This window comes from Lepus europaeus, chromosome 13 (genome assembly GCF_033115175.1).
Source record: "Lepus europaeus isolate LE1 chromosome 13, mLepTim1.pri, whole genome shotgun sequence".
NCBI classification, from domain to species: Eukaryota; Metazoa; Chordata; class Mammalia; order Lagomorpha; family Leporidae; genus Lepus; species Lepus europaeus.
The window spans coordinates 24,538,541-24,563,920 of record NC_084839.1 but is presented as its reverse complement, the minus strand read 5'-3'; the positions used below and the strand labels follow the sequence as shown (position 1 = coordinate 24,563,920).

The window sequence follows — 25,380 nt, the reverse complement described above, 5'->3', positions numbered from 1 at the left end:
GAAGTGGACTAGAGTTGGATGAAAGAGAAACAAGTCTGACACAAGGTTCCCCTAAAGCTAGGGGAATAAAAATGGTTATTTTATTGTTAAAACTCAGAAGAACTGACTAGAAAAGTAAGTAAACTTTAGGGACAAAAAACTATTGTTGAGGAAGAATACAAGTTTTAGAATTTTTGTAGATTTTAAAAAGTGATTTATGATTTATTACTTGCAGAAATGTTTTGGTTTGTTTTTCTGTTAAAAATAACTTTAAAATGTGATCATTTATCAAAAACCAAGCCTGAGGGGATCTGATGAAGTTGTAGATACTAATGTGCTTTGAAAAATGCATAAATGCAAGGATACTTGTACAGCATGAGGTTAACATCCTGGTTAACATATTTCAAAATGCGCTTTATCCGTAGTTGAGAACACCTGCACGGTGGTGTTGCTCTCTTCGTAGTAAGTCATTTCTGAACCCATTGAGGTTTTTTCTGATTTGTCAAGAAGCACAGGAACCTGAATGTGAGCGATTGCTTTTTAGACAAAAGCTATTCTAAGACCTAAAGAGAGTCGAGTTGATTCTCTTGCAAAAGGAAACACAAGCGGTCCGCGAAGACGTCAGACCTGCGTGGACCTGGACAGGCAGAGGCGGCTCGGCCTGCATCTCAGTGCCTGTGTTAGTCACCACTCCTCTTGGTTGTGAGCCTCACACGGGCCTTCGCAGGACAGGGGGTTGGGTGGTGCACCTAACCAGAAGTGCAGATACAGCAGGTGTGGAAATTCAGCCACGTCCTCACGGCTGGCTGGCGTGCTCTCTCCCTGCCAGCTCTGCCCCCCGGAGTGGGCTTTGAGTGCAGACAGGTCTTCTGCTTGCATAGGTCGCTGGCAGCTCCATGCCCACACCGTGCCCCGTGGCATGTCCCTGTCACTGGTGTCAAATAAAACTCAAAGTCTCATCAGAGGATGGCAGAGTGGTAGTGGTCAGACAAAACCACACGTGCCCACCATAAAACAGTAATGTGGAAACTCACTGCTTGGGCGTGGAACTAGAGGACAAGAGTAGCCCCGGAAATATGGAAATGGAAATTAGTGGCAGTGACCCTCCGAGGGATGTCGTGTAGAAGGATAGACTTCATAGAGCCTGACTGATGACAGCATCGACAGTGCTGATTTCTGCTTTGTGAGGATAAAGTCCACATCCCATAGAGGACAGGTGACCTTTGTTGTCTGTGGAAGTGACTTAACAGAGAAGAGGGGCTCTGAGACCAGAGACTGGAGTCCAGTCCCTGCTCCTGAAAGCTTGCCGTCACTTAGTAGGTCAGCTAACCCCTCAAGGCATCAGATAGCTCACCCCTAAACCGAGCTCTCTGGGTCAGCCTCTGGGAGCATGCCATGTCAGGGTGCCTGGGGTCAAGGCCAGTTTCCCTTCTCATCCAGCCTCCTGATAATGTGCACCCCAGGAAGCAGCAGGTGGTGGCCTAGTACTTGAGTCCCTGCCACCCACATGGGACACCCAGATGAAGTTCTAAGCTCCTAGCTTCAGCCTGGCCCACCCTGGCTTTTGCAGGCATTTAGGAAGTGAATCAGCAGTTGGAAAGTCTCTGTCTCTCTATCCTTGTCTCTCCTTTTAAAATAAAATTGTAAAAGTATTTTTCAATAAATCAAATGAGCTCATTACATTCACACTGTGAACTGAGAAGTGGTTGAGATAGTTAGGAAGTAGTCTGTAAGGTTCCCTCTGACTCTAGATTTTTGGTTCTGTGGTTAGATGTTTTCATTCATTCATTCAACAAATACTAATTGAGATATGACTGCATGCCAAATGCGAGAAAGAAGAAATAGAATATCCCATATGTTTGAATTTTTCTAGAGATTTTTAGTTTTCCTACAGAATTTGAAGATGAATTTAGTAATTGCTATGTAGAAAGCTGCAGAAGGCTGATGTGGTGGTGTATCAGGTTAAACTCTCACTGGCAACACCTGCATTGCAATGGGTGCTGGTTCGAGTCCCGGCTGCTCCACTTCAGATCCACCTCCCTGCTCATTTGCCTAGGAAAGCAGCAGTGGATGACCCAGGTCATTGGGCCCCTGGCACCCATGTGGGAGACCCAGATGGAGTTCCTGGCTCCTGGCTTTGGCCTGGCCTCCTCCAATTGTGGCGACCATTTGGGGAGTGAACTAGCAGATGGAAGATCTCTCTCACTCTCTTGTTCTCTCTCTCTCTCTGACTCTCTCTCTCTTTCTCTCTCTCTCTGTTTCTCCTTCTGTCTCTATCTCTCTGCCTTTCAAAATTAAAAGAAGAAACCACATTTTAAAAAAACCTACATAAATTGAAAAAAATGAAGCAAAATTTTCCCTCTAGGTCATCTGGAATCTAGGGGAGGAAAAGTATGATTGAGTAAATATAATCTCTGTGCATCACGTGGCTGTAAATGCATAGTCATAACAATGCAAGTGCCAATTACTGATTTGACCAAAAATGGAGCTGTAATCATACTGTGAAGATGGAAGGATAAAATGAGTGTCTGCTTGGATGCATGAGGGAGCAGAGAAGAGAACTAAGTGTTCATCTTCCATAGTTGGAAGTCAAGAGATAGTATCTAAAACTGATTTAAAAATAGCAGTATAAGCACGTTACCAGGAATATAAGATAAATACCAGAAGAAACCACTAAGAATTTAAAGTATTTGCCTCATGGAAATGGGAGTGGAAAAGAATGGAGCATTTACACTGTAAGGCTTGTCTTTTGAAACTATGTACAGAAATGGATTTGACTTTAAAACAAACAAAAAAATAACAACACACAATGAGACCACTTCATACTCACTGGGGTGGCCATAATCAAAACCAGATGTTGACAAGTGGTATTGAGGATGTAGGTAAATTAGACCTCTCATACGTAGCTGGTAAAAATGTAAAATGGGGTAGCCGCTTTGGTAAGCAGTCCTAAAGTGCCTTGGAAGCTAATCATGAGTTACTCTATGTCTCAGCAACTCTACTTTCAGGAATATACCAAGATAAATTAAAACATGCTTCCACACAAAAAGTCATATGCAAATGTTTGTATCAGTATTATTCATAATAGCCAAAAGCAGAAAACAACCCAGTGTCCCTCAGCAGATGAATGGATAAATAAGTTGTAGTATAGCCACACAATGAAATACTATTCAGCCATTAAAAGGAATACTGATACTTGCTATGACACGGGTGGATCATCAAAGCATTATACAAGGTGAGAGAATCCAGATGAGGCTGGCGCTGTGGCGTAGCAGGTAAAGCCACCACCTGTGACACCAGCATCCATGTGGGCGCCAGTTCAAGTTCTGGCTGCTTCACTTCGGATCCAGCTCTCTGCTATGGCCTGGGAAAGCAGCAGAAGATGGCCCAAGTGCTTGGGCTCCTGAACCCACCTGAGAGACCCAGAAGAAGCTCCTGGCTCCTGGCTTCAGATCTGCCCTGCTCTGGCCATTGTGGCCATTTGGGGCGTGAACCAGCAGATGGTTCTGTGTGTGTGTGTGTGTCCTTCTCTTTCTCTCTGTAACTCTGTCTTTCAAATAAATGAATCTTTTAAGAAAGAGAAAGAGAACCCAGATACAAAAGGTCACACACATGATTCCATTTATATAAAATATCCAGAATAGGTAAATCCATAGACACAGATCATGGATTGGGGCTCCCAGAGGCTCCAAGAGAGAACAGGGAGAAACTGATTACTGGGGAAGGAGTTTTGCTTTAGAACGGGGAAGTGTTTTGACACGATACAACGATGATGGTTGCACATTGTGATCTAGTAAATCCAACTGAATTACACTTTAAAATGATCAAATTATTAAATAAGTGTTTTTTCAAGGAATGAAAGCGGCATGACTCAGCCTTGGAAACATTATACTAGGTAAAAGAAGCAACATGGGAGCCCGCATAGTGTGGGATTCATTTATATGAAGTATCCAGAGTAGGTCAGTCCACAGAGATAGGAAGTAAACTGTCAGTTGCTGGGGACGTGGGTACTTCATTCCTTTGGAGGATGATGCAAATGTTCTGGAATTAGCGGTGATCATTGGACAACCTTGCACATAAACTAAAACTCACTAATAAGTGTACATTTTAAAGATTGATGTATTTATTTGAAAACAATGAGAAAGAGAGAGAGAGATCTTCCGTCTGTAGGTTTATTCTCCAAATATATGACCGCAATGGCTGGGACTGGGCCAAATGGAAGCCATGAGCTTTATTTGGGTCTCCCGCATGAGTGACAGAGGCCCAAGCACTTGGACCATCTTCTGCTGCTTTCCCAGGCACATCGGCAGGGAGCTGGATCAGAAGTGGAGCATCAGGACTCGAACCCGGCACCCAGCAACAAGCAGCAGCTCAACCCACTATACCACAACCTGGCTCCTAAAGTGTTCCTCTTAAGGAGTGAGTTTTATGATACTAAATTATATCCCAACTTAGAAAATTGCAAATCAGGCCAAACAACAACCACAAAGCTGCATCTGGGAACGTGCCCAGTGAGTGGGTCTCCTGAATGGCCCTGCTGGGTCTACACAGTGGGCTCTTGGCAACCTCCCCGTACCTGCTCCCCTGGGCAGGACAGAGTTAATACTATCTGATAGGAAACAGGGTGGTAACTTTCCGGATCAGGGTCTCCTTTTATGCTCTCTTTATCCTCTCGTCTAGCACTCATTTTAAAAGTCTCCCCTGTTCCGCACACAACTGCTCAGCCTCTTACGCCTAACGGAGAGGAGCTAATGTACATGGCGAGGTGCGGACTCCTGGGGAGGCGCTCTCTCCTTGCAGCCGGGCTCCCTGGCTGCTATGGCAGGGGGGCATTACTTGCTCTCGGTCGGGCTGCAACCTTCCCACTGCTCACTGCCTCATAACCCCCTACTGAGAAGTCAGGGCTGACACAGATGGAGGAAGCATCACTGGTCAGTCGGCGTGCTGTCCTCCTGCCCTGGACGAGGCCAGGTCCCGTTCTGAGCTGGTGCTGCTGCAGACTGCTATATTCAGTTTTGCCTCAGCGCTAATAGCTGAGCGTATCGCTTCTATTTTTGCACCTGTTTTTCCTGTTGTACTAGCCTGGGATGGCGGCAGTAGCTGCAGATGTCCTCGGCTAGGTTTGGAAGACGTAACAGATGCGTCTCTTTCCCATTTCTGTGTTCCTGAATGTCAGCCGCCAAGTGACAGGTGCTCGTGTCCTCACTCTGTCCCTTCCAACCTGAAGGTGAGGAGCTTTGCTTCTTGTGTTCAGCCTTGCACCCAATACCCTCTTCCTAGTCAGGGTCACCCCCGGGTAAGCACGGTAATATTTTCGGATTAGCACATTCATGTGGTATAATGTAACGTGAGCTAGCCCTTGCCTGTACACCCCGCACAATCCTTGATAGATGGGTTCCAGAAACAGATCAGCACTCTCATCTCGAGATTCAGCCCATGGGCTAACTCTTACCTTCTGAAAACTCACCACTGTAGAGTAACGCGTCCCACCTCAGAGGATAGCAGGAGCTGAGAGCAAACAGTCCACGCAGGGGGATGCATCAGGCCCGCTCTGTGCGTCCTTGTTTCCGCTCCTTACGTTTGACTCCTGTAATGCTCAGAGCTGCTCGAAGGCACGAGGCAGCATCGGCCTGGGTGCATGGATGCCCCGGGAGGACTCTGGGTTTGGGAGTCCGCTCTGATCCTGAGACGGCACCCGGACTGATGGGGATCATTTCTGCTCCGGTTCACATGGAAGCATTCTCTTCAGAGGAGAGGTTGTTAGAGCTGTCCAGTTACCCACAGGTTCCCGTGGTGGCCTCCTCTTGCTGTATCCCCCTCATCCAGGGCCCTGGCCTTCAGAAATCCAGGCTGCTCTCAAAGATGGTTTCCCATGAATCCACCTCGTTGGTACCATCCAGAATGACAGTTCAGTCTTTGAAAACCCAGCACTTGGGGGGCCATTATTCCCATCTTAGCGTGACCTTTGCTCTACCCATAACCCCCCTTGCCACTACCACCATTAGAAAGCCAAACTGATTTTGCCAGAAGTAATTAGAACCAGGGACTTAGGTGACCTTAAGAGGTGTTTCTCAACTCAGGAACCTGAAGCACTGTTTCCTGCCCCGCCATTGTCCTGCTGGGGGGGGCTGGGAGTACTCAGCAGCACGTGGGCACTGCCTGGTGTTACCTGCGACACTCCTTCAGCTTCCCCAGCACACCACACCACCTCTCCTCTCCTTTCTGATCAACCCACTTTGCATTTGTTAAGAATCATAAGGTGGGGCCAGTGTTTCGGCATAGTGGGCTAAGCCTCTGCCTGTGGCACCAGCATCCCATATGGGTACCAGTTTGTGTCCCAGCTGCTCCTTTTTCTGATCCAGCTCTCTGCTATGGCCTGGGAAAGCAGTGGAAGATGGCCCAAGTGCTTAAGCCCCTGCACCCACATGGGAGATCCAGAAGAAGCTCCTGGCTCCTGGCTTTGGACCAGCTCAGCTCTGGCTGTTGCAGCTATTTGGAGAGTGAACCAGCAGATGGAAGACCTTCCTCTCTGTCTCTCCCTCTCTCTGCTTATGACTCTGCCTCTCAAATAAATAATTTTTTTTCAAACATGAAATTACTGAGGAGCCTGACGGAGCTGTGTGGCCATTTTATCAGTCTTCACACACTTCTCTCCCAAAACTTCTGGTACAGGAAAGATACTTGAGTGTCCCTCTCTGTTGACTGCCAATTCTTGAGAAAAGGTTGGGAGATTAAAATACTGTGGGCAAATGATAAAATCCTGGGTGTTGAAGTATAACTATAAAGTAACAAGGCTGGTTTTCTAACTGCCATATTAATTTTTTAATCACTGGCTGACTCCTGTTTCCTTCAAATTTTGACCTTTGGAGACTCACTTTTTTTTATTTAAAGATTTATTTTATTTATTTGAAAGGCAGAGTTACAGAGAGAGATAGAGACAGAGAGAGAGATCTGATTCACTCCCCAAATGACCCAAATGGCCACAACCACCAGGACTGGGCCAGAGTGAAGCCAGGAGCCATGTGTGTCTCCCATGTGGGTACAGGGGCCCAAGCACTTGGGCCATCTTCCATCGCTTTCCTAGGAGCATTAGCAGGGAGGTGAATGGGAAGTGGAGCAGCCAAGACTCGAACTGATGCCCATATGGAATACCAGCACTTCAGGCAGAGGCTTTACCTGCTGTGCCACAGCACCGGCCCCAGGAGACTCACTTTATTGACAGTGCCGTGACCTTTGGAAATCCTCTTTTAGAACTGAATTGAGAGCCTTTTCCTCTCTTTTACCCTTGCAGTCACTTCACTGGAGGTTTTTCCTACTTAGGAAATAATATACATGGTTCCCGACTTATAGTAATTCAACTTAATCTTCCATCTTTTTTTTTTAAAGATTTATTTTTAAATTTATTTTTAAAGATTTATTGTATTTATTTGAAAGACAGAGTTACAGAGAGAGGTAGAGACAGAGAGAGGTCTTCCATCCGCTGGTTCACTCCCCAGATGGCCACAACGGCTGGAGCTGCGCTGATCCAAAGCCAGGAGCCAGGAACGTCTTCATGGTCTCCCATGCAGGTGCAGGGGCCCAAGGACTTGGGCCATCTTCTACTGCCTTCCCAGGCCACAGCAGAGAGCTGGATCGGAAGAGGAGCAGCCGGGCCCAGCGCTGGCCCATTAATCTTCCATCTTTATGATGGTATGAAAATGATGAGCATTCAGTAGCGCTGCACTTCAGGTTTTGAATTTTGATCTTTTCCCAGGCTGGCAGCAGTGCAGTAAGATCCTACTATGCAGTGCTGGGCTCTCAGCCCCACAGTCACACTCACAAGAGTGACCAGCGGTGCTCTCCAGCGTCCCTGTTGCTGAGTGCTGGCATTCAGTGGGTTAGGGGTTGACTGCATTTTTTACGGAATGATATTTTCAACTTCAGGTGGATTTGTTGAAACAACCCCATGATGAGTTGAGGAACACCTGTGTACGCATAACATTCACGGTGGGGTGGGGTGGGGTGGAGTGGGCTGGAGGACAGGGCAGATAGCGCAGGAACTACCAAGAAAGTCAGGTGCCCAGGGATCTACCACTGAGCTGTAGCCACTGTAACCTTTTGGCGGAAATCCCTCCGGAATTTTTGCTATGCACATTCATACAGTTTTAAGTATCTACTAAATCAATTTGAATATTTGCAACACTGAGGATTAATATGTGTAATTATGAGAAGCCTCATTAACCAGAAAAAAAACTACAACAAATGTTCCTCTAGATTAATATAAATAGGTAATTTTCTGAAGAAATATGAGAGAGAGAAGGAGGGAGAGAGGGATGGAGGAAGGGAGAGAGAGAGAGAATGTTCAGCCTCATTAGAAATCAGGAATGTACAAATTAAAATAACAGTGAGGTACCCTTGATTGCCCATAACGTTGGCAAAAGATTAATTTTGTCAAAGTCCAGAGATTTAAAAAAATACTCTCCTGTAATTATGGGGGAATGGAAATTTCTACACGTTTTCAGAGATCAAATTAACTGCATCAAAATTTTTAAACCTACTTTCAATTTGAACTAGTAAATCTTAGACTATACGCTACATAAATGCTCACATATAAACAAAGACTTGTACAAGAATTTTTTCAACTCTATTTGCAGTAACCACGATTTGAGAAGATGAATCTACCTAATAACCAATAGGAGGCTAGATAATAATAATGGGGTGCCATTTGCCTAAAAGTGACAGTGTTGTGGCACAGCATTGTGGGTAAAGCCACTGCCTGCCACGCTGGCATCCGTAAGGACGCCGGTTTGTGTCCATCTTCTCCACTTCCAGTTCCCTGCTAATGGCCTGGGAAAAGCAGCAGCAGATGACCCAGTACTTGGGCCCCTGCACCCACGTGGGGGACCTGGATGAAGCTTCTGGCTCCTGGCTTTGGTCTGGCCCAGCATTGCGGCCATCTGGGGAGTAAGCCAGAGGATGGAAGCTCTCTTTCTCTCCCTTCTCTCTGTAACTCTGACTTTCAAAATAAATAAATGAATCTTAAAAAAAAAAAAAAAAGTAACTCTCTAGGGGCTGATGTTGTGCAGGGGTAAAGCCACCAGCTGTGATGCCAGCACCCATATGGGTGCCAGGTTGGGTCCTGGCTGCTCCACTTCGCACTAGCCATTGCAGCCATCTGGGGAGTAAACCAGCAGACGTAGGATCTCTCTCTCTCTCTCTCTCTCTCTCTCTCTCTCTCTCTCTCTCTCCTCTCTCTCTCTCCCTCTCCCTCTCCCTCTCCCTCTCTCTCTCTCCTTCTGTCTCTTAACTATGACTTTCAAATAAATAAATGAATCTTAAAAAAAAAAAAAAGTCAGTATCTAGCCATCTATCTGTGAGTGAAGTCCTATTTTAAAATCTGGAGCAAACCTCCCCAAACTGTTAGGATCCACATTCATGGGAGGGGAGTAAGAGGGAGGAAGGTACAGAGAGGAGGATTTCCACTTTCTCCTCCCTCTTCTTCTGAATTGTTTGAGTTCTGCCATAGTCTGTATTTGTCATGTATAACTGCAATTTGGAGTCACTGTGACTTTGAGACATGGCCAACAGCTACTTGAAGCCACATCCAGTTCATCAAATGGGTGATGGCGCTTCTCCGAGGGTGCACTGGGCATGATCGTCCCTTGGGAGCTGGTGACTGGGCTCCCAGAGAGCCTCACAGCCAGTGCATAACTGCACTGAGCAGCCCTGGACTTAAGGTGGTCCTGAGCGGATGGACCCTGAGGCTAAACAGACCCACACCACCTTCGTCATCCCAGCGCTCACGCTTTCAGGCTAGATATCTCACTGCATGCTTGGACAGGTTGTTGGGTTTTTTCTTTAATCTTTCTAAAGAAACAATTTTCCTCCAAAAGATGTTATTTTATACAGTCCCCCTTGGAAATACCGGAAGAAATGTCCAAGCCCCAGTGTTTCTGCTCATCATTCAAACGCACGGCGGATCTTCAGGGAAACTTGTCTGAATGAATCCGCTTGGATGTCTCAGTTTAACTCTTCAGCCCTCCACCTAACATACTGGGTGATCTGAACTTGGATTTTTGCCACATTTCTTGATCTTAGGTTAGCGTATTTCCTGGAGCTGTGAAAGAGACTGGGCAATCGGTGACACCTACTTAAGTACTTTATAGTTCACAGGCCTCATCACTTGTGAACCTCCTATGTGGAATCGTCCAGAATGAAGGCTCAGGAGGGACGGAGGAGCACGGAAAAGGTGCTGAGGACTGAATTTGTCCCTGCCCACATTCCTGTGTGGAAGCCCTAAACCCCAGCATGCCCACAGGGCCTGTGAGGGGTGATTATAGCTATTGAGGTCATAGGGTGGAGCTCTGATCTGATAGGATTAGTGTCCTAATAAGAAGAGACACCAGAGAGCTCGCTTCCTCTCTGCGTGCACAGGAAGAAGAGGCCATGTGAGCACAGAGCAAGACGGCAGCCACCTGTGAGCCAGCAGCAGAGGCCTCCCAACAGAACCTGTTTTGCTGGTGCCTTGAACTTGAACTTCCCAGCCTCTGGAATTTTGAGAAACACATTTCTGTTGCTTGAGCCACTGAGTCCATGGTGTTTCGTTCCAGCAGCCCTGGCAGACTGACATGCAGGGAAGCACGTGGTTGTGTCAGAAGTGACCTGAAGCGAAGGCTGAGACTCCGCTGCTCCGTAAGGAGAAAGTCAGATCACCAGGAGCAGGTTCATCACCTTCTCAGGGAAATACCTCAAGGGCTTTGCATATGACTCAGCTGTCATCATCCGCCCCGTGGCTAAGGGCAGGTGCCGTCTTGAGCTATAATCCCTTTCAGCCATTAACCAGCCATGCTGCTTTGGGCAAATGACTTTCTGTGGGGTTGGGATCGTGCATCCACACACAGCGTAGATGGAACAGGTGATGTCTGCGGCCCCTTTGACCTCTGCAGTTCTCTGATCCCTTGACCTGAAATTCGACTCTTGGGAATATGAGAATTCTTTGGGCTTATAATAAAAGCTGGGCACAGCCCTGTGCCAGGCAGCGTGCTGGACTCTATTACGCGCATTCTCAGAACTACCCTACAACGTGGCGTTTTGCCTGCTTTAGAGAGGAAGAAACTGGTTGCCAGGGGATGCAGGACCTGCCCAGGGGCATACAGCTGGTGAACCGCCAGAGCCGAGCTTGAGTCTAGGTCTGTCTGTGCCAACCCAACACCCCTGAACTCTGTACCCTCCCACTGTGCCTCTGGATTTGGTGATCGTCTGCCTAGCCTCACTCTGTCTGACATCCAGCACTGACGCTCTGTCACCTGTCAGCATACAGGCTCCTGTAATTGCTCCTTTTCTCGAGATTTGCAGAAGTTGCCAGATCTTTCGAAGGCCTTGCTTACTTTGTACAGAGCACTGCAGTCTCACTTAGATGAAACAGTCCATGTCTACCCCGAGAAGGGGCCTGGCACATGGGGGCGCTTACTGCGTGTTAGCTCTCGTTAGCACATCCCAACACGTTTGGTTTTCTACTTTACCTGGATTACTTGGGGGTACCAGACAGCAGGTACCAGGAACTTATTACCCACTGTTACCTGGGCTAGACCTGAACTTGGCTCTGAACATTGCTGACCAGAAAACAGTCCCACTGCCATTCAACTCTACCTTCTTCCTGTCCAGGGCAAGGAGCTGGACTACACAGATAGTGGGTGCTGGGACTGTGCTCAGTCCAGATAGCAAAGGTTCTGGCACAACCCACGTTCCTTTATTCTTGTCATCAAATGGCCAAACCTGGAGGAGAGCTGTAGCAGTCTGAGAGACTACAACCAGATTATTTCACTGAACTTCTTTAAATAGGAGCCTGAATTGCTGAACTGTAAGGGTTAGTAGAAATGTGATTCTTTTTTTTTTTTTTTTTTTTTTAGTTTTTAGAAATTATTTAAGAGACAAATTTCCCATCTGGTGATTCACTCCCAAATGCCCACAATAACCAGGACTGCCCCCAGCTGAGGCCAAAGCTGGGAGCCAAGAACTCAATCCAGGTCTCCCACATGAGTAGCGGGGACCCAAGTACTTTAGTGATCACCACTGTCTACCAGGTTCTGCATTAGCAGGAAGCTGGAGGCAGGTGCTGGAGCCAGGAACTGAACTCGGGTACCCTGACGTGGGATGCAGGACACCTCACTGACATCTTAAATTTGTTTTATTTATTTGAAAGAGAGGCAGAGACATACACAGAGAGAGAGATCTTCCATATACTGGCTCACTCTCCAAATGCCCACAACAGCCTAGGCCAGGCCAAATCCAAGAGCTTGGAACTCAGTCCAGGTCTCCCACATGAGTGGCTGGGATCCATGTGCTGAGCCACACCCACTGCCTCCCAGGATACACATTGCCAGGAACACGGGATCAGAGGTGGAGCCCATACTCAGACCCAGGTACTCTGACTTGGGATGTGGATCCCAAGTGACCCCTTACCCTCTGTGCCAAATGCATGTCCTGATTCCTATTTCCCTGCCTAGCAAACCCTCACATCCTAATGTCCAGCTCAGTGAGTTCTTTCTGGGCCACTTCAGGGCTACCACAGTGCTTGGCCTGTAATAGAGACCTTCAGCAATGAAAGAGTCCTACTTCCTTCTGGGAGAGTAACTTGTAGAAGGATTAAGAATCCCTTAGCCTCCCTGAGCCTGGGTTTTCCCAGGGGACTAGGAATCTACAGGATTGTTTACATTCCTCACATTCCACATTTAAGATGCCCAGGGAAAACATAAATCTTAAATACAAATACTCTTTTTATTTACTTATTTTTATATAAGTTATACAAGTTTCATGTATTTCATATATACAGATTTATTTTAATTCAAGAGGCACAAAGAGGCAGCAAAAGCTCTGCTGGTTACTCCCCAAATGCCTTGCAGTCGCTAGGATTGGGTCACACTGAGGCCGGGATCCAGGAACTCAATCCAGGTCTTTCTCGTGGGGGCGGAGACCCAGGTGTTTGACCCACGTGCTGCCTCCCAGGGTCTGCACCTGCTGCCTCCAGGGTCCGCACTGGCAGGAAGCTATAATTGGGAGCCTGAGCTTGGAATCAAAGCAGTCACTTTGATACAAGACACAGGCATCTAGACCAGCTATTAACTTCTAGGTCAAACTTCGGCCCCAAAATGCCCTTTTTTAAGTGATTTGTAAACAAAATAGTCACCCAGATTTCCCTTGTAAAATCTGCAGTCACATTAAGGCCAGGCCAAAAACACAGAGTTGTGGAGTGTGAATAGCATCTCTGAAACTGGCATCATAGAACGAAGAAAACTCCGAGGAGGCCCTGAAATAGCCCCAGCCTTGGTGACACCAGTGAAAGGCTGCGGCAGCTCTGCCAGCTCCAGCTGCCGGAGAAGATGGAGTTCACTGACTACAAAGAAAGGAGACTGATGAACGACTCGCACGACATCTGTCACACCCAGGGGATCAGATCAGCTCTCTGAGGGCCAACTGTGAGGCAGTTTTCCAGTTTTCCCATGGTACAGTCTGACGGTGCAAACTGGACACGCCTGTACAAGTGCCCAGCGCCTGACATCTCAGTCGATTTCCAACTCCGATTGGCCTGAGGGCGTGGGTGCTTGGCGGATGAGGATGTCCGAGTCCCACACTGCGGTGCCTGGGTTCAATTCCAAGCTCTGGCTGCTGACTCCAGCTTCCTGTTAATGAAGACCCCGGGAGAGATAAAGCAATGGCAGTTCACGTATCAAGTCCTGCCACCCGTGTGAGAGACCTGAATTGCGTTTCCAGCTTTGGCCTGGCCCAGACCCAGTGCTCGCTCGCTCTTCCACCCACCCCCCTTATGTGTGTGTATGTGTGTGTGTGCATGTGTGAAATAATAAGCAAAACTGTTAAAATAGGTGTGGTCCGGGGTAGAGTATGACACTGAAGAAGAAGGGCATGGAGGCTGTAGAGAAAATTATTTCGGCCGGCGCCGCAGCTCACTAGACTAATCCCCCGCCTGCGGCGCCAGCTCCCTGGGTTCTAGTCCCAGTCGGGGCGGCGGTTTTGTCCCGGTTGCTCCTCTTCCAGGCCAGCTCTCTGCTGTGGCCTGGGAGTGCAGTGGAGGATGGCCCAAGTGCTTGGGCCCTGCACCCCATGGGAGACCAGGAGAAAGCACCTGGCTCCTGCCTTCAGATCAGCACAGTGCACCGGCTATGGTGCACCGACCGCAGCGGCCATTGGGGGGTGAACCAACGGAAAAGGAAGACCTTTCTCTCTGTCTCTCTCTCTCTCACTGTCCACTCTGCCTGTCAAAAAAAAAAAATTATTTCAGCCTTAGAAAAAGTCAAGAAAGAAAGGTCTCAATCTCTATTCAGGGTGAACCGTGGCAGACAGGGAATAGTCCCTGTGCCCAGCAAGAAGGAATGGTCTAAGGTTGTGGAGAACTAGCTTTTTGTTCCTACAACACAATACCTACTTTGCCCGCTATGCCATGGCGCCGGCCCCTTCTAGCCCATTTTTAAAATACAGATGTGTCTGTAATATGCCACGCCCCCTGAAAAAGCTTCATGACTTGGGAGTATAATGTGTCCAGAGATTAGGCGACATACTTCTCCCCCTAAAAATCTAAGAATCAAACGTCTTATATCCTTTTCTCTCCTTGGTCAACACAAATGAAACGTGGGAAAGCACAGCTCACGCTTACGGCCGGGTGACGTGCCCACGCTATCACGTTCCCAGTCAAGGAAACCTGTCCCTTCACTGAGCCTCCTCTGTAACCGCCAGGGTTCGTAGGCAGCAATCCATGGTTCCCATCACTTTGTAAGTGACTATGGTGTGTGCCAGCTGTGTACACTTAGGGCTTCCTCAGTAGTCCCAGGCCAGTCAGACTGCTTTGTTCCCTTCGTTTCTTCCCTAAATTGTGAAACAATTTCAGTTACACTCAATATACTACTCATGGACCCATTGCCCATCTTTATTAATTCTTAGCATTTTGCTTCAGATCTTTCTTTATTTGAGGCAAAGAAACAGAGAGCTGCCATCCACTGGTTCTGTCCCAATGCCCACAATACCTAGAACTGGCCTGGGCCGAAGCTGGGAGCTGGAAACTCAAGCTATGTTTGTCACGTGGGTAGCAGGAACTCAAGTATTGAGCCATCAACCACTGCCTTCCAGGGTCTTCACAGAAGGAAGCTAGAGGCAGAAGCCAGAGCTGAGCGTAGAACCCTGGTACTTCAGTCTGAGATGTGGGACTCTTAACCAGCATCTTATTTTAAATAGATTTGAAAAGAAAGTTAGAGAGAGGGAGAGACAGAGAATCTTCCATCTTCTGATTCACCCCCCAGACGGCTGCAACTGCTGGGACCTGAGCCAGACCAAAGCCGGGAGCCAGGAGCTTCTCCCAGGTCTCCCACGTGGGTAGCAGGGGCTCAAGCACTGAGGACATTTTCTGCTGCTTTTCCCAGGCCTTTAGCAGGCAGCTGGATCAGAAGCGGAGAAGCTGAAACTCTAGCCAGCACTCAGATGTAGGATGCTGGTGTCGCGAGCACTGGCTGAACCCACCACACCACCATGCCAGCACAAATGAGCCTATCTTCAGTGGTGCTTTATCTCTGAGAGTCCTGTGAGTTCTAGCTTGAATGTGTTTGTTGCTGGACAACGTTTGCCTTTGCTTCTGCCAGCTGGCCCCAAAAATATACTTAACTGAGAAATCTTTTCTTTTAATCTCTTGGCTTGTGAATTTCTGACCATAGATAGCATAAATTTCAAAACCCAGTCTGTGGGCTGGTGCTGTGGCATAGCAGGTAAAGCCGCTGCCTGAGTGGCAGCATCCCACATGGGGACCGATTAGAGTCCTGGCTGCTCCACTTCCGATCCAGCTCTCTGCTGTGGCCTGGGAAAGCAGTAGAAGATGGCCCAAGTCCTCGGGCCCCTGCACCCACGTGGGAGACTGGGAAGAAGCTCCTGGCTCTTGGCTTTGGATTGGCGCAGCTCCAGCTGTTGCGGCCACTTGGGGAATGAACCAATAGATGGAAGCCCTCTCATCTCTGTCTCCCTCTCTCTCTCTCTGCCTCTGCCTCTCTGTAACTCTGCTTTTTGAATAAGTAAATCTTAAAAAAAAAAAACACTAAACTGCATAAGGACAGGATCAAAATGAGAGAATCCGAGGGGAGTAACAACTCCTTGCTGCTTCCCCAAGGTGGGAGCTGTTCTTTACTGACCCGTGCCTTCTGTGGCAGTCTTAGTTTCAGCACCTAACTTTGTTAGAAACTCACCTCTTATCCAGGCATGGGTGTAAAACCCAAGACCCGAGACCAGCAAACCCCCCGGTGGCCACAGGCTACACACTTCCACGGACACTGAGTTCCCTCTTTGCTTTCAGCCTGGAAAAGCCCTCTTTCTGCTTTTCAGGTGCATTTATAGTGGTGGGGCTGCTCTTCTATCCCGGTGTTCCGCGCATTGTGAGGGAGGGTCTTCAGTTCTCCAGGCCACAGAATCGCCAGGAAGAAAGCCCAAGGAGGGTTCCCCCCCAGCCTTCCCAAGATGCCTCTATCTAAGTCTCGGGCATCCTGGGAGTTCCGGGACTCACGGAGCCAAGTGGCCTCTAGAACTGAAAACAGCTGTGTGAGAAATGGAACACGCCCCGAGAGGACAGCGTGGCACTGCGGGGGGAGGAGCAGCATCCCGTGCACCCGTACACTCAGCACACTGTGTTAGCGTGGGCCACTTGCCACGCCGCCAGCACGCGCTGCTGTAAGGGGGTCGCGCTGCCATAAGACAGCCCCTGGCCACAAAGACTGGAATCTGTGCAGCCACGTGGGAATGCCCTGGGTGCTGTGCAGTGCTTGCCTGCGGGTGGGGACAGGAGGTGAGCTGGAAGACCGGTGAAGGGGGACCCTGCAGAAGCAGAGCACAGCAGGGGAAGAGATCGGGGGCAAGGAAGAGTGGAGAAGGGAGGGTGGGTTACACACGGGCCTCCCTCGCACTTCTGGGAATGTGCACTTTCTTCTGAGGACAGCGGGGAACCAGTAAGGAATTTGCACAGGGGCTGGATGTGGTCAGCTTTCATACTTTATAAAACGATGGATGTGGCCGCCGTGTGAAGAATTAATTAGAGGTTGCCCGGCTAGAGGCAGGGAGAACAGGCTGGAGACTGCGTATTGATCTGGGTGAGCGACAGCGGCTGCAGGACGGGAGGTGGCACTGGGCATGCTGGGAAGTGGCTCTGACTGTTGGTGAGCGTTCAGAGGACCTAACAGGAGGTCATTTCCTTTCACAAAACTAAGAAGGAGACAGCTAAGCAAGACGATGATGTCGTGGTGAAAACACCGATCATTCTGCCAGTCTCCCTGGACTTCAGCATTGTTTTGACTCCTGAAGGTTAAAAGGTACTCCCGTTTAGAACAAGTCTGTATCGACAGTGGTTCTCTGCAGATTGCACGGGGAGATACGAACTACTTAATTTACCAAAACAGAGAAGAGAAATCCCCGGTGATCCCTGAGTGCCGCTCCACTGTGCATGCCCACCTGCCCGTCACCCCCACTTTCCAGAGGCACCGCTCTGTGCACCAGACAAGCACTGTCTGTCCTTGATGTAAGTGCATAGCATCTGAAGGCAACGCCTTTGCAGCATAGCACTGGTTCAGACATTCTGCCCTGTGGCCTGCCCTCAGACAGCAGCTCGTTCCTCCTGGACACGCAGGCTTCACACTCTGCGTCCCTCCCTGCTGACGTGACAAGTCAGCCAGCGTGTGATGAAGTGGGGTTGTGTAGACAGAAATATCAGGGATGCCAGCCCGGGCGGAGCCACAGCAGCTCCCAGCACAGTTGGAGTCACAGCCCAAATGCTCAGCACCTTCCTTCATTGTCACAGGGTAGACCTGGCTGCAGACCCCGCAGCCAGGCAGCAACTGCAAGGAAGCAGAGATATTATAAATAACCCAGAGAACTCTTTCTGACAGCAACTGCCTGCTGATTTTGTGGCCTAACAGCTCAAGCAAAAAAAGGATCTAAATGCAAGATTGTGCAATGACTAATTACTCAACACTGTGCGCATCAGCAGAAGTGGAACCTGTGGTGGGGGCTGATAGTATCAGCTGCCTTTGCTGTTTAATAATCTAGTGGCTCTGCGTTATTTAACACACAGTCTTCACGGAGAACAATGATTTTATTTCAAGTATCTCTCACTGCAATACAAAAGCAGCTGTTAGGAGATGACCATTTGGCAGAAAATGTGGTAGCAGATCTTCTGTACAATACGAACTCTTACTGGATTAAGTGGCTTCTGTCTGGAGTAGTGGAGTCACAAGGAATAAAAGATTGCTGACCACAAAAGTCAAGGCCACTCTTTAGAATCCAGTGACTCACTAACAGACATTTTAGTTTTAAGTGCCATTGTTCACCAATATATAAAGTTATTTATATACAAAGCTTTCATTAACATGGCCTGAAGAATGGGCCCTTTTAAATTCCATTTTTAGCTTGCACTCAGGATTCCACTTCTCTTTCATTAATATGGAATTCTGTAAATTATGGAACAAATTAGTCCACCACAGACATCTGGGCAGAGTGGGGTTTGAGGCCAGTTTTACGTCTCCACAGGCCATTCTTTTCTGGCCGGTCAGCCAGCCAGCGGAGCAGGGAGCGCTGTTGCTGAGAGCGGCGCCAGCCCAGCACAGCACAGCACATGCAGGCCCTGAAACTGGACTGAAGACAGGCTAGCACAGCCCACTGGGCTCCCGGCCCTGGGCAGTGTCCCTCCCTCACAGGCTCTCCAGGCTGGGGTAAGTTATGCTGCTTACAAGTGAAGCATAAACTGCTCTTCCTTTTAAATTGTCAAGTCATGTGCAGACTGAACAGCTTCCCCTCAGCTCCGGTTCCCACTCTGGGTGGAGTGGGCAGTGGGTAAAGATTGAAAACGGGAAGAGTTCTCAGGGATGGCTGCGGACAGCCCACGCTGAGACTGACTTGGGCTGCGGGTGGAAGGAGATGCAGAAAACAGGGTAAAGTCAGGGATGTCTTCTCTGTGCGTTCTTTGTGTTTTGATTTTTAAAGATTTGTTTATTTACAGGAAGAGCCGAGGACAGAGAAAGAGAAAGGGAAGGGTATCTCCCCTGCCTACAACAGCCAGGTCTGGACAGGCTGAGCCGGGAGCCCCGCACTCTCATCCATTGGGTGGCAGGGATCCTAGTACTGGAGTCACCACCTGTGCCTGCCAGGTGCATTAACAGGAAGCTGGGTTAGAAATAAAGGAACCAGGACTTGAGAGCGGCACTCCGACTGGGCATGCAGGCATCCCACGCAGCAGCTTAACCTGCTCTGCCACAATGCCCACTCATGTTATTTACAGATAAAAGACAGTGTGTCTACATTCTTAAAAAATTTTGTTTTTAATTTCCGAGCTAGACAGTATCCATATACAGGTTCACTCCCCAAATGCCCACAACAATCAGGGCTGGGTGGGGACCAAGGCCAGGAACATGGAATTCCATATAGGTCTCCCAGATGGGTGACAGGGACTCAGGCAATTGAGCCATTACCTCCTTCCTTGCAGGGTGCACATTAGCAGGAAGTTACTATAAGAGTAGAACTGGGACTTGAACCCAACCAAACAGCAGGGGATATGGCATACACACAGTTTCTCTAACCACTAGGCCAAAACACTTGCCCTTATCTACATATCCTACATGGTCATTTTTATGTAAATATTATTTCAAAATGCCCCACTTTAGTACCAGTGTAACTGGCCAGCCCAGAGCCCATCACACACTGGTGAAGCCAAGAGTGGACCCTGAGACACAGACCCAGGATGGAGTTAGGAAATGGCCTCTGCCAGTAAGAACCATTGGCCGGCTTGGACCAGGTGCCACCGGTCACCGACCGTGTCCCTTCACCTGTGAAGGGGGAGATCTCAGCCGGCACACACTGCAGTGGGCAGGGGGGTGCTTTTGTCCAATCCAATTCTAGATCAAATCCAAGTGATGCAGTCATGATCATCTGTACTCTTACCAGTGGTTACTAAAAACTTAGAGGGTACCTATAAATGAAGAATCTAGCAGTTCCAGGACAAACATTGACACAGCTTTCCTTGTTCTGTAGTACCTGAAATTTAATCAATATGTTGAAAATGGAAAGAGAGTGTCATTTTTTATACCACTTCTGTCTCCTGGGACAGTGAATATCTTGGCCCCAGCTAACTTTGGTTTTTCACCAGGCACATCAGCAGGGAGCTGGATCAGAAGTAGAGCAGCTGGGACTCAAACTAGTGCCCATAGGGGATGGTGGCATGACAGGCAGCGGCTTTACCCGCTATGCCACAAAGCAGGGCCTACATCCTTCTTTTTCTAAAGCTGAGAAATATAAGGTTGATCATGAACAGCTCACAAGGTAACGAGGTGCAAGGTGTCCTGGGACACTCCTGAGACGTCTCGGGCACACAGGCAGCAGCGTCTCCCCCTAACGGGCTCCCACGGGGATGCCTGCATTCAGCCTTGTCTAACTGCCGTACTCAGAACCCACCTGGAGCTCTTTATTCGGATCTCTGCCACAGCTTGTCATGTTCTTTACAGCTGCCCAGTGTTTTTGGCCAAAGGGGGAATTCCATAGCTCGCTGTGCCACCTTAATCCCTAGACTTGGTTTTAAACGACTCCCTTTTTCCAGAAACAAATTCCTTAGCACAGTGGTCCTCAAAGCGTGGCACTGGGCCAGCAGCAGCCGTGTCACCTGGGGACACAGTAGAAACGCAGATCCCAGGCCCCACCTCAGATTGAAAGGAAAAGATTGGCTGGCGCTGCGGCTCAATAGGCTAATCCTCCGCCTGCGGCGCCGGCACACCAGGTTCTAGTCCTGGTTGGGGCACCAGATTCTGTCCCGGTTGCCCCTCTTCCAGGCCAGCTCTCTGATGTGGCCCAAGGGTACAGTGGAGGATGGCCCAAGTCCTTGGGCCCTGCACCCGCATGGGAGACCAGGAGAAGCACCTGGCTTCAGATCAGCATGGTGTGCCGGCCGCAGCACACTGGCCATAGCGGCCATTGGAGGGTGAACCAACGGTAAAGGAAGACCTTTCTCTCTGTCTCTCTCTCTCACTGTCCACTCTGCCTGTCAAAAAAAAAAAAAAAAGAAAGAAAGAAAGGAAAGGATCAGAAACCGAGAGCAGACCCAGACCATGGTGTTCCCATGAAGCCCTGCGGGCAGGCGGGTACAGGTTGAGAACCACGCGGTTAGAAAGTAAATGTTGCCTGACCTGAGGATATTCACCGAAGATGTGCTATAGATTTTGAAGGCATTCCGAAAAAGAAGTTTCAAATCACTTTTGTTTATGTTTACTCATTTGAAAGGCAAGGTGACAGAAATAGAGAGAAATCTTCCATCCATTGACTCACTCTCCAAATGCCCACAACAACCGGGTCTGGACCAGGTACCAAGAGCTCCATCTGCTCTCCCACTTGGGTGGCAAGGACCCAAGTCCTTGAGCCAACCCTACTGTCTCCCTGGGTGCATTAGCACAAGGCTGGGTTAGAAGTGGAACAGGAACTCAAACCCAAGCATTATGGGATATGGGATGCAGGTATCCCGAGCAGTGTCTTAACCGCTGTGCCACAACACCCACCCCTCAAGATATCTTTGAGCAAAGCTGGCATCTCTGTGTGGACTCCCCAGAGCGGAAGTATTCCAGTTCAGCCACGCAGCCGTTTGACCTGGAGCAGCTTCCAACACTCTGGAACATGCAGGGCCCCCACCCTACCTGCCTCACAGGGTTGTGATGAGATTCCAGTGGAATCGCACCATGCACACACTCCCTGAGCTAGGGAGTACTGGGGGAAAGGAAGGTCGTGTCGCAGGCAGGGTTCTGACAGGCTGAGCGTGTGGCAGAGAACTGAGTGGGCACTGGCCTGTGCTGATCACCTCCCTGGCTGGATCCACCTTTTTATCTCTCAGGTGACCACATTCTGCTGTTTCAGGCTAATTTATCCTGAGTTAAGAGAGGGAAACCATTGCCTGATGAGTGGTTCCAAGAGGCTAGACAGAGAAATCCATCGCAGACCTGCTGTTTTCTGTGGCAGTCCCAGGAAAGCTGAGTGATGGCCTTTAGGGTGGGCTGTGTTGCGTGGAACCTGATGGTCCTATGCCCAGAACTGCCTACACCAGAAGTGCCCAGGTCTGTCTGAAACCTTCATTTCAGCCCCGTGCAAGGGAGTGTTGACCTTCAAGAAGGAAGCTAAGCGTCCATAAAGAAAATTCTTCAGGAAAACCAAACCTTGTAGAAGCTGAGATTTCCAACCCAGACCAGCTGATGGGTGTCTGGGAAGAACGTGGATGGATTGCTACCTTAGATGTCAGCCTTGACAAACCATCTCACCACGGAATTCTCCAACAGCAAGCTCCTGATGCATTTATCATTTAATCTGAAAACTTCAGACTCTTCTGGGCAGGAAGGAAGCTAAACCCATGGGCTCAGTGCTCGCTGGGGTTGCAGTCTTAGCAACACAGAACCTCCCCCTAGGGGAGGGTGCTTCCCCTAGCATCCACACCACTTTAATAAGTGCCCTCCAAAATCAAGGGACTAGGTATGAATAGAACTGGTTTCTTTCGGTGAATTGTATAATGATGAGTTATTAACTATAGAATTAGAGTATTGAATTATTTTGCTCTCTAACAAATCTACAGAGAGCAGGAAGTAGCTTTGTGGTTCCTCGGCCTGGGAATAGTGGGGAGAAATGGAATGACTGCTTATGGCATGCAGTGGGGGAAGAAACACTCCGAAATAAGATGGTGGTGATGGTTGTTCTACTCTGTGACTGTTCCAAAGAACACTGAATTGTACCCTTTAAATTGTACAGGACATGAATTCTGTTTCAAAGCTCTTTTTTTAATGGGCACAGAACTGTACATAATTACAGGATATGGTGTGATAATTTGATCCATGTGTACAGTGTGTAATGGGTAACTAACATTTCCCTCTCCTTAAACATGTCACTTTCCTTTGTGTTGGGAGCCTTTACACCCCTCTTTTTGAGTTCTTTATAAAACATCTAATTGTTGTGAACTCTATAGTCACTCTACTACCCTGACATCACTAGAATTTCTGCCTCCTATCTAACTGTATTTTGGTACCTGGTACCCAACCTCCCCCACCCCTCCCTTCCCTTCCAAGTCTCTGGTAACCACCTTTCTACCCCTACTTTAGCTGGTATATGTGAGAATGTACAGTATTTGTCTTTCTCTGTCTGGCTTAATTCACTTAACATAACGTCCTCAAGATCCATCCTCGTCGCTGCAAAAGGCAGGATTTCACCCCTTTTCGTGTCTGCACAATATCCCATTGTGTATATTTGCCACATTTTCTTTGTCCATTCATCTGCCATCATTGCTCTTTGTTTTTAAAGTTCTATTTTGGGGTGGGGGGTGGAGACCAGAAGCCCACTGCAGCCTTTGTTCATTACCACCCAGCCCTACCACAAGGAACATGCTTGTTCCCTAATCATCCTCTGTCTGCCCCCATGAAATTTTTTTAAAGATTTATTTATTTGAGATGTAGAGTTACAGAGAGAGGGTGAGACAGAAAAGTCTTCCATCTACTGGTTCACTCCCCAAATGGCCACAACGGCCAGAGCTGAGCTGATCCAAAGCCAGGAGTCAGGAGCTTCTTCCAGGTCTCCCATGCAGGTGCAGGGGCCCAAGGACTTGGGCCGTCTTCTACTGCTTTCCCAGGCCATAGCAGAGAGCTGGATCAGTAGAGCAGCAACTGGGATATGAACTGGTGCCCATGTGGCATGCTGGTGCTGCAGGCAGAGGCTCAGCCCACTATGCCACAGCGCTGCCCACACCTTAAAATTTTGATGTCAGGTAGTATGTGTGAGCATGCATGGGCACTCATATACAATGGCCATTCGGAAAGCCACAAACCAGAATTATATAGAGAGAGGGAGCTACAGAGAGAGAGAGGGCACTTCCATAAGCTGGTTCCCACCCCAGCCCCACCAATGCCTAAATGACAGGGGCTGGACCAGGCCAAAGCCAGGCGCCTGGAACTCTCTGAGTCTCCCACGCGGGTGCAGGGGCCCAAGCTCGTGGGCCATCATCTCTGCTTTCCCAGGCCACATTAGCAGGGACCTGGATCGGAAGTGGAGCAGCCAGGAAGCCAGGATTCGAACAAGCGCGCATGTGGGAGGCCAGCTTCACAGGCAGCAGCTTAACCTGCTGAGGTCCCGTCAAAGCGCTTTTTTAAAAAAGCCAAGTAGCTAATAAACTGCATAGCCAAGAAACAGGAACATGCCTATGTGAGAGAAGTAAAAAGAATTCCAGAACTTTACTGTTTGCAGTTTTATACTCGATTAATGTGAAATAATGATCGTTGGAAATACAGGCCAGACAATATTTTCTGTCTTTTAATCACAGAGTATTATAAATGCAGACTATCTCAGTCTGATAATTGCAATGTGAATGTCATAAATTAAGGTGGCTTACAGCGTTGGGCTTGTTCCAGGCTCTCGTCTCCAAGCATGAAAGGATTCAAGGAAGAGATGTAGAGGTGTCCAGGAAAGCAGGATTTAAAGGGACCGTTCATGAGAAAGAAAGGGCAGCTACCCCCACCAAAGTTGAGTTGTCCCTTTGTGGGGTAGGTGGTGACGCCCTAACTGAACACTCAGCAGGCAGTTTGGGCAAGGCCCCCACGCACGCGGTGGCCTCCAGGAAGGCGTCATGGCATCTGCACGCGGGGCTGCAGCACACACCAGTCAGCATGGCGTCTTGTGCGTGATGGAAAGAGAGGCTCCGGTGCGTGAGGGGGGTGGGTGTGCCCAGCCTGCAGTCACGCTGATGCGGGGCTGCGGCACAGAGGCTGCGGGCAGTCTCGGTTCTCTTTGCTCTCCAGCTCCCTGCAGGCCCACGTCAATGGTAGACGGCAAAGTCATGGACAGTTGCAGCACAATGATTTGTTATGTTCCCTACAGATTTATTTAGAATAAACATCAGCAGTGCTTGCACAACAGTGATAAGCAAAGTGGATTGTCACTGTTCATCACAGTGCCCCAGGCTGATGTGGTCTGGGAAAGTGGGAGGGTGGAGGGAGGGAAAGGATGTGAGCTCAGCCTGTGCTGTAGGAGACACAAGACACCTTCAGAGCCGAGGGGTGTGAACAGCTTCCTGTCCCATGCCGGGTTACACTGGTTCTGATCTTCTTGCTAAATTCCTCACTCCAGGGTGTGGGGCTTACCAGGGCTCACTGGTGGCCAGGCAGACCGTGGGTTGAAGTAAACAGGAGAGAAACTGGCAGGAGACACAAGAAACTGTGCCTCAATGGAAAGAAACCAGAGGGCTACCAGTACCACCTGGTGCGCCTGGCGGTGGAGTTTGCTGGCTAGGGCTCTACACGGCACCAGCGGACCAGAAACCCACTGCAGCCTTTCTCCGCCCTTGTTCATTACCACCCCAGCCCTACCACAGGGAGCCTTTTAACT

At 48.9% G+C, this 25,380-nt stretch overlaps 1 protein-coding gene across 3 annotated transcripts in view; it reads left to right on the top strand.

Moving 5' to 3' along the window:
• The window catches only part of RBKS (ribokinase), a 108,685-nt gene that overhangs the window by 64,578 nt on the left and 18,727 nt on the right, over positions 1-25,380 (top strand). Inside the window, exon 8 of one of the 3 annotated variants that reach the window (XM_062209182.1) lies at positions 10,057-10,938. The exons of the other annotated variants lie outside the window; for them this stretch is intronic. Within the exon in view, the coding sequence (XP_062065166.1) occupies positions 10,057-10,113 (57 nt within the window). The 3' untranslated portion in view covers positions 10,114-10,938. Of the gene's footprint in view, positions 1-10,056; positions 10,939-25,380 lie in introns of those variants that run through there. 3 annotated transcript variants of the gene reach the window in all.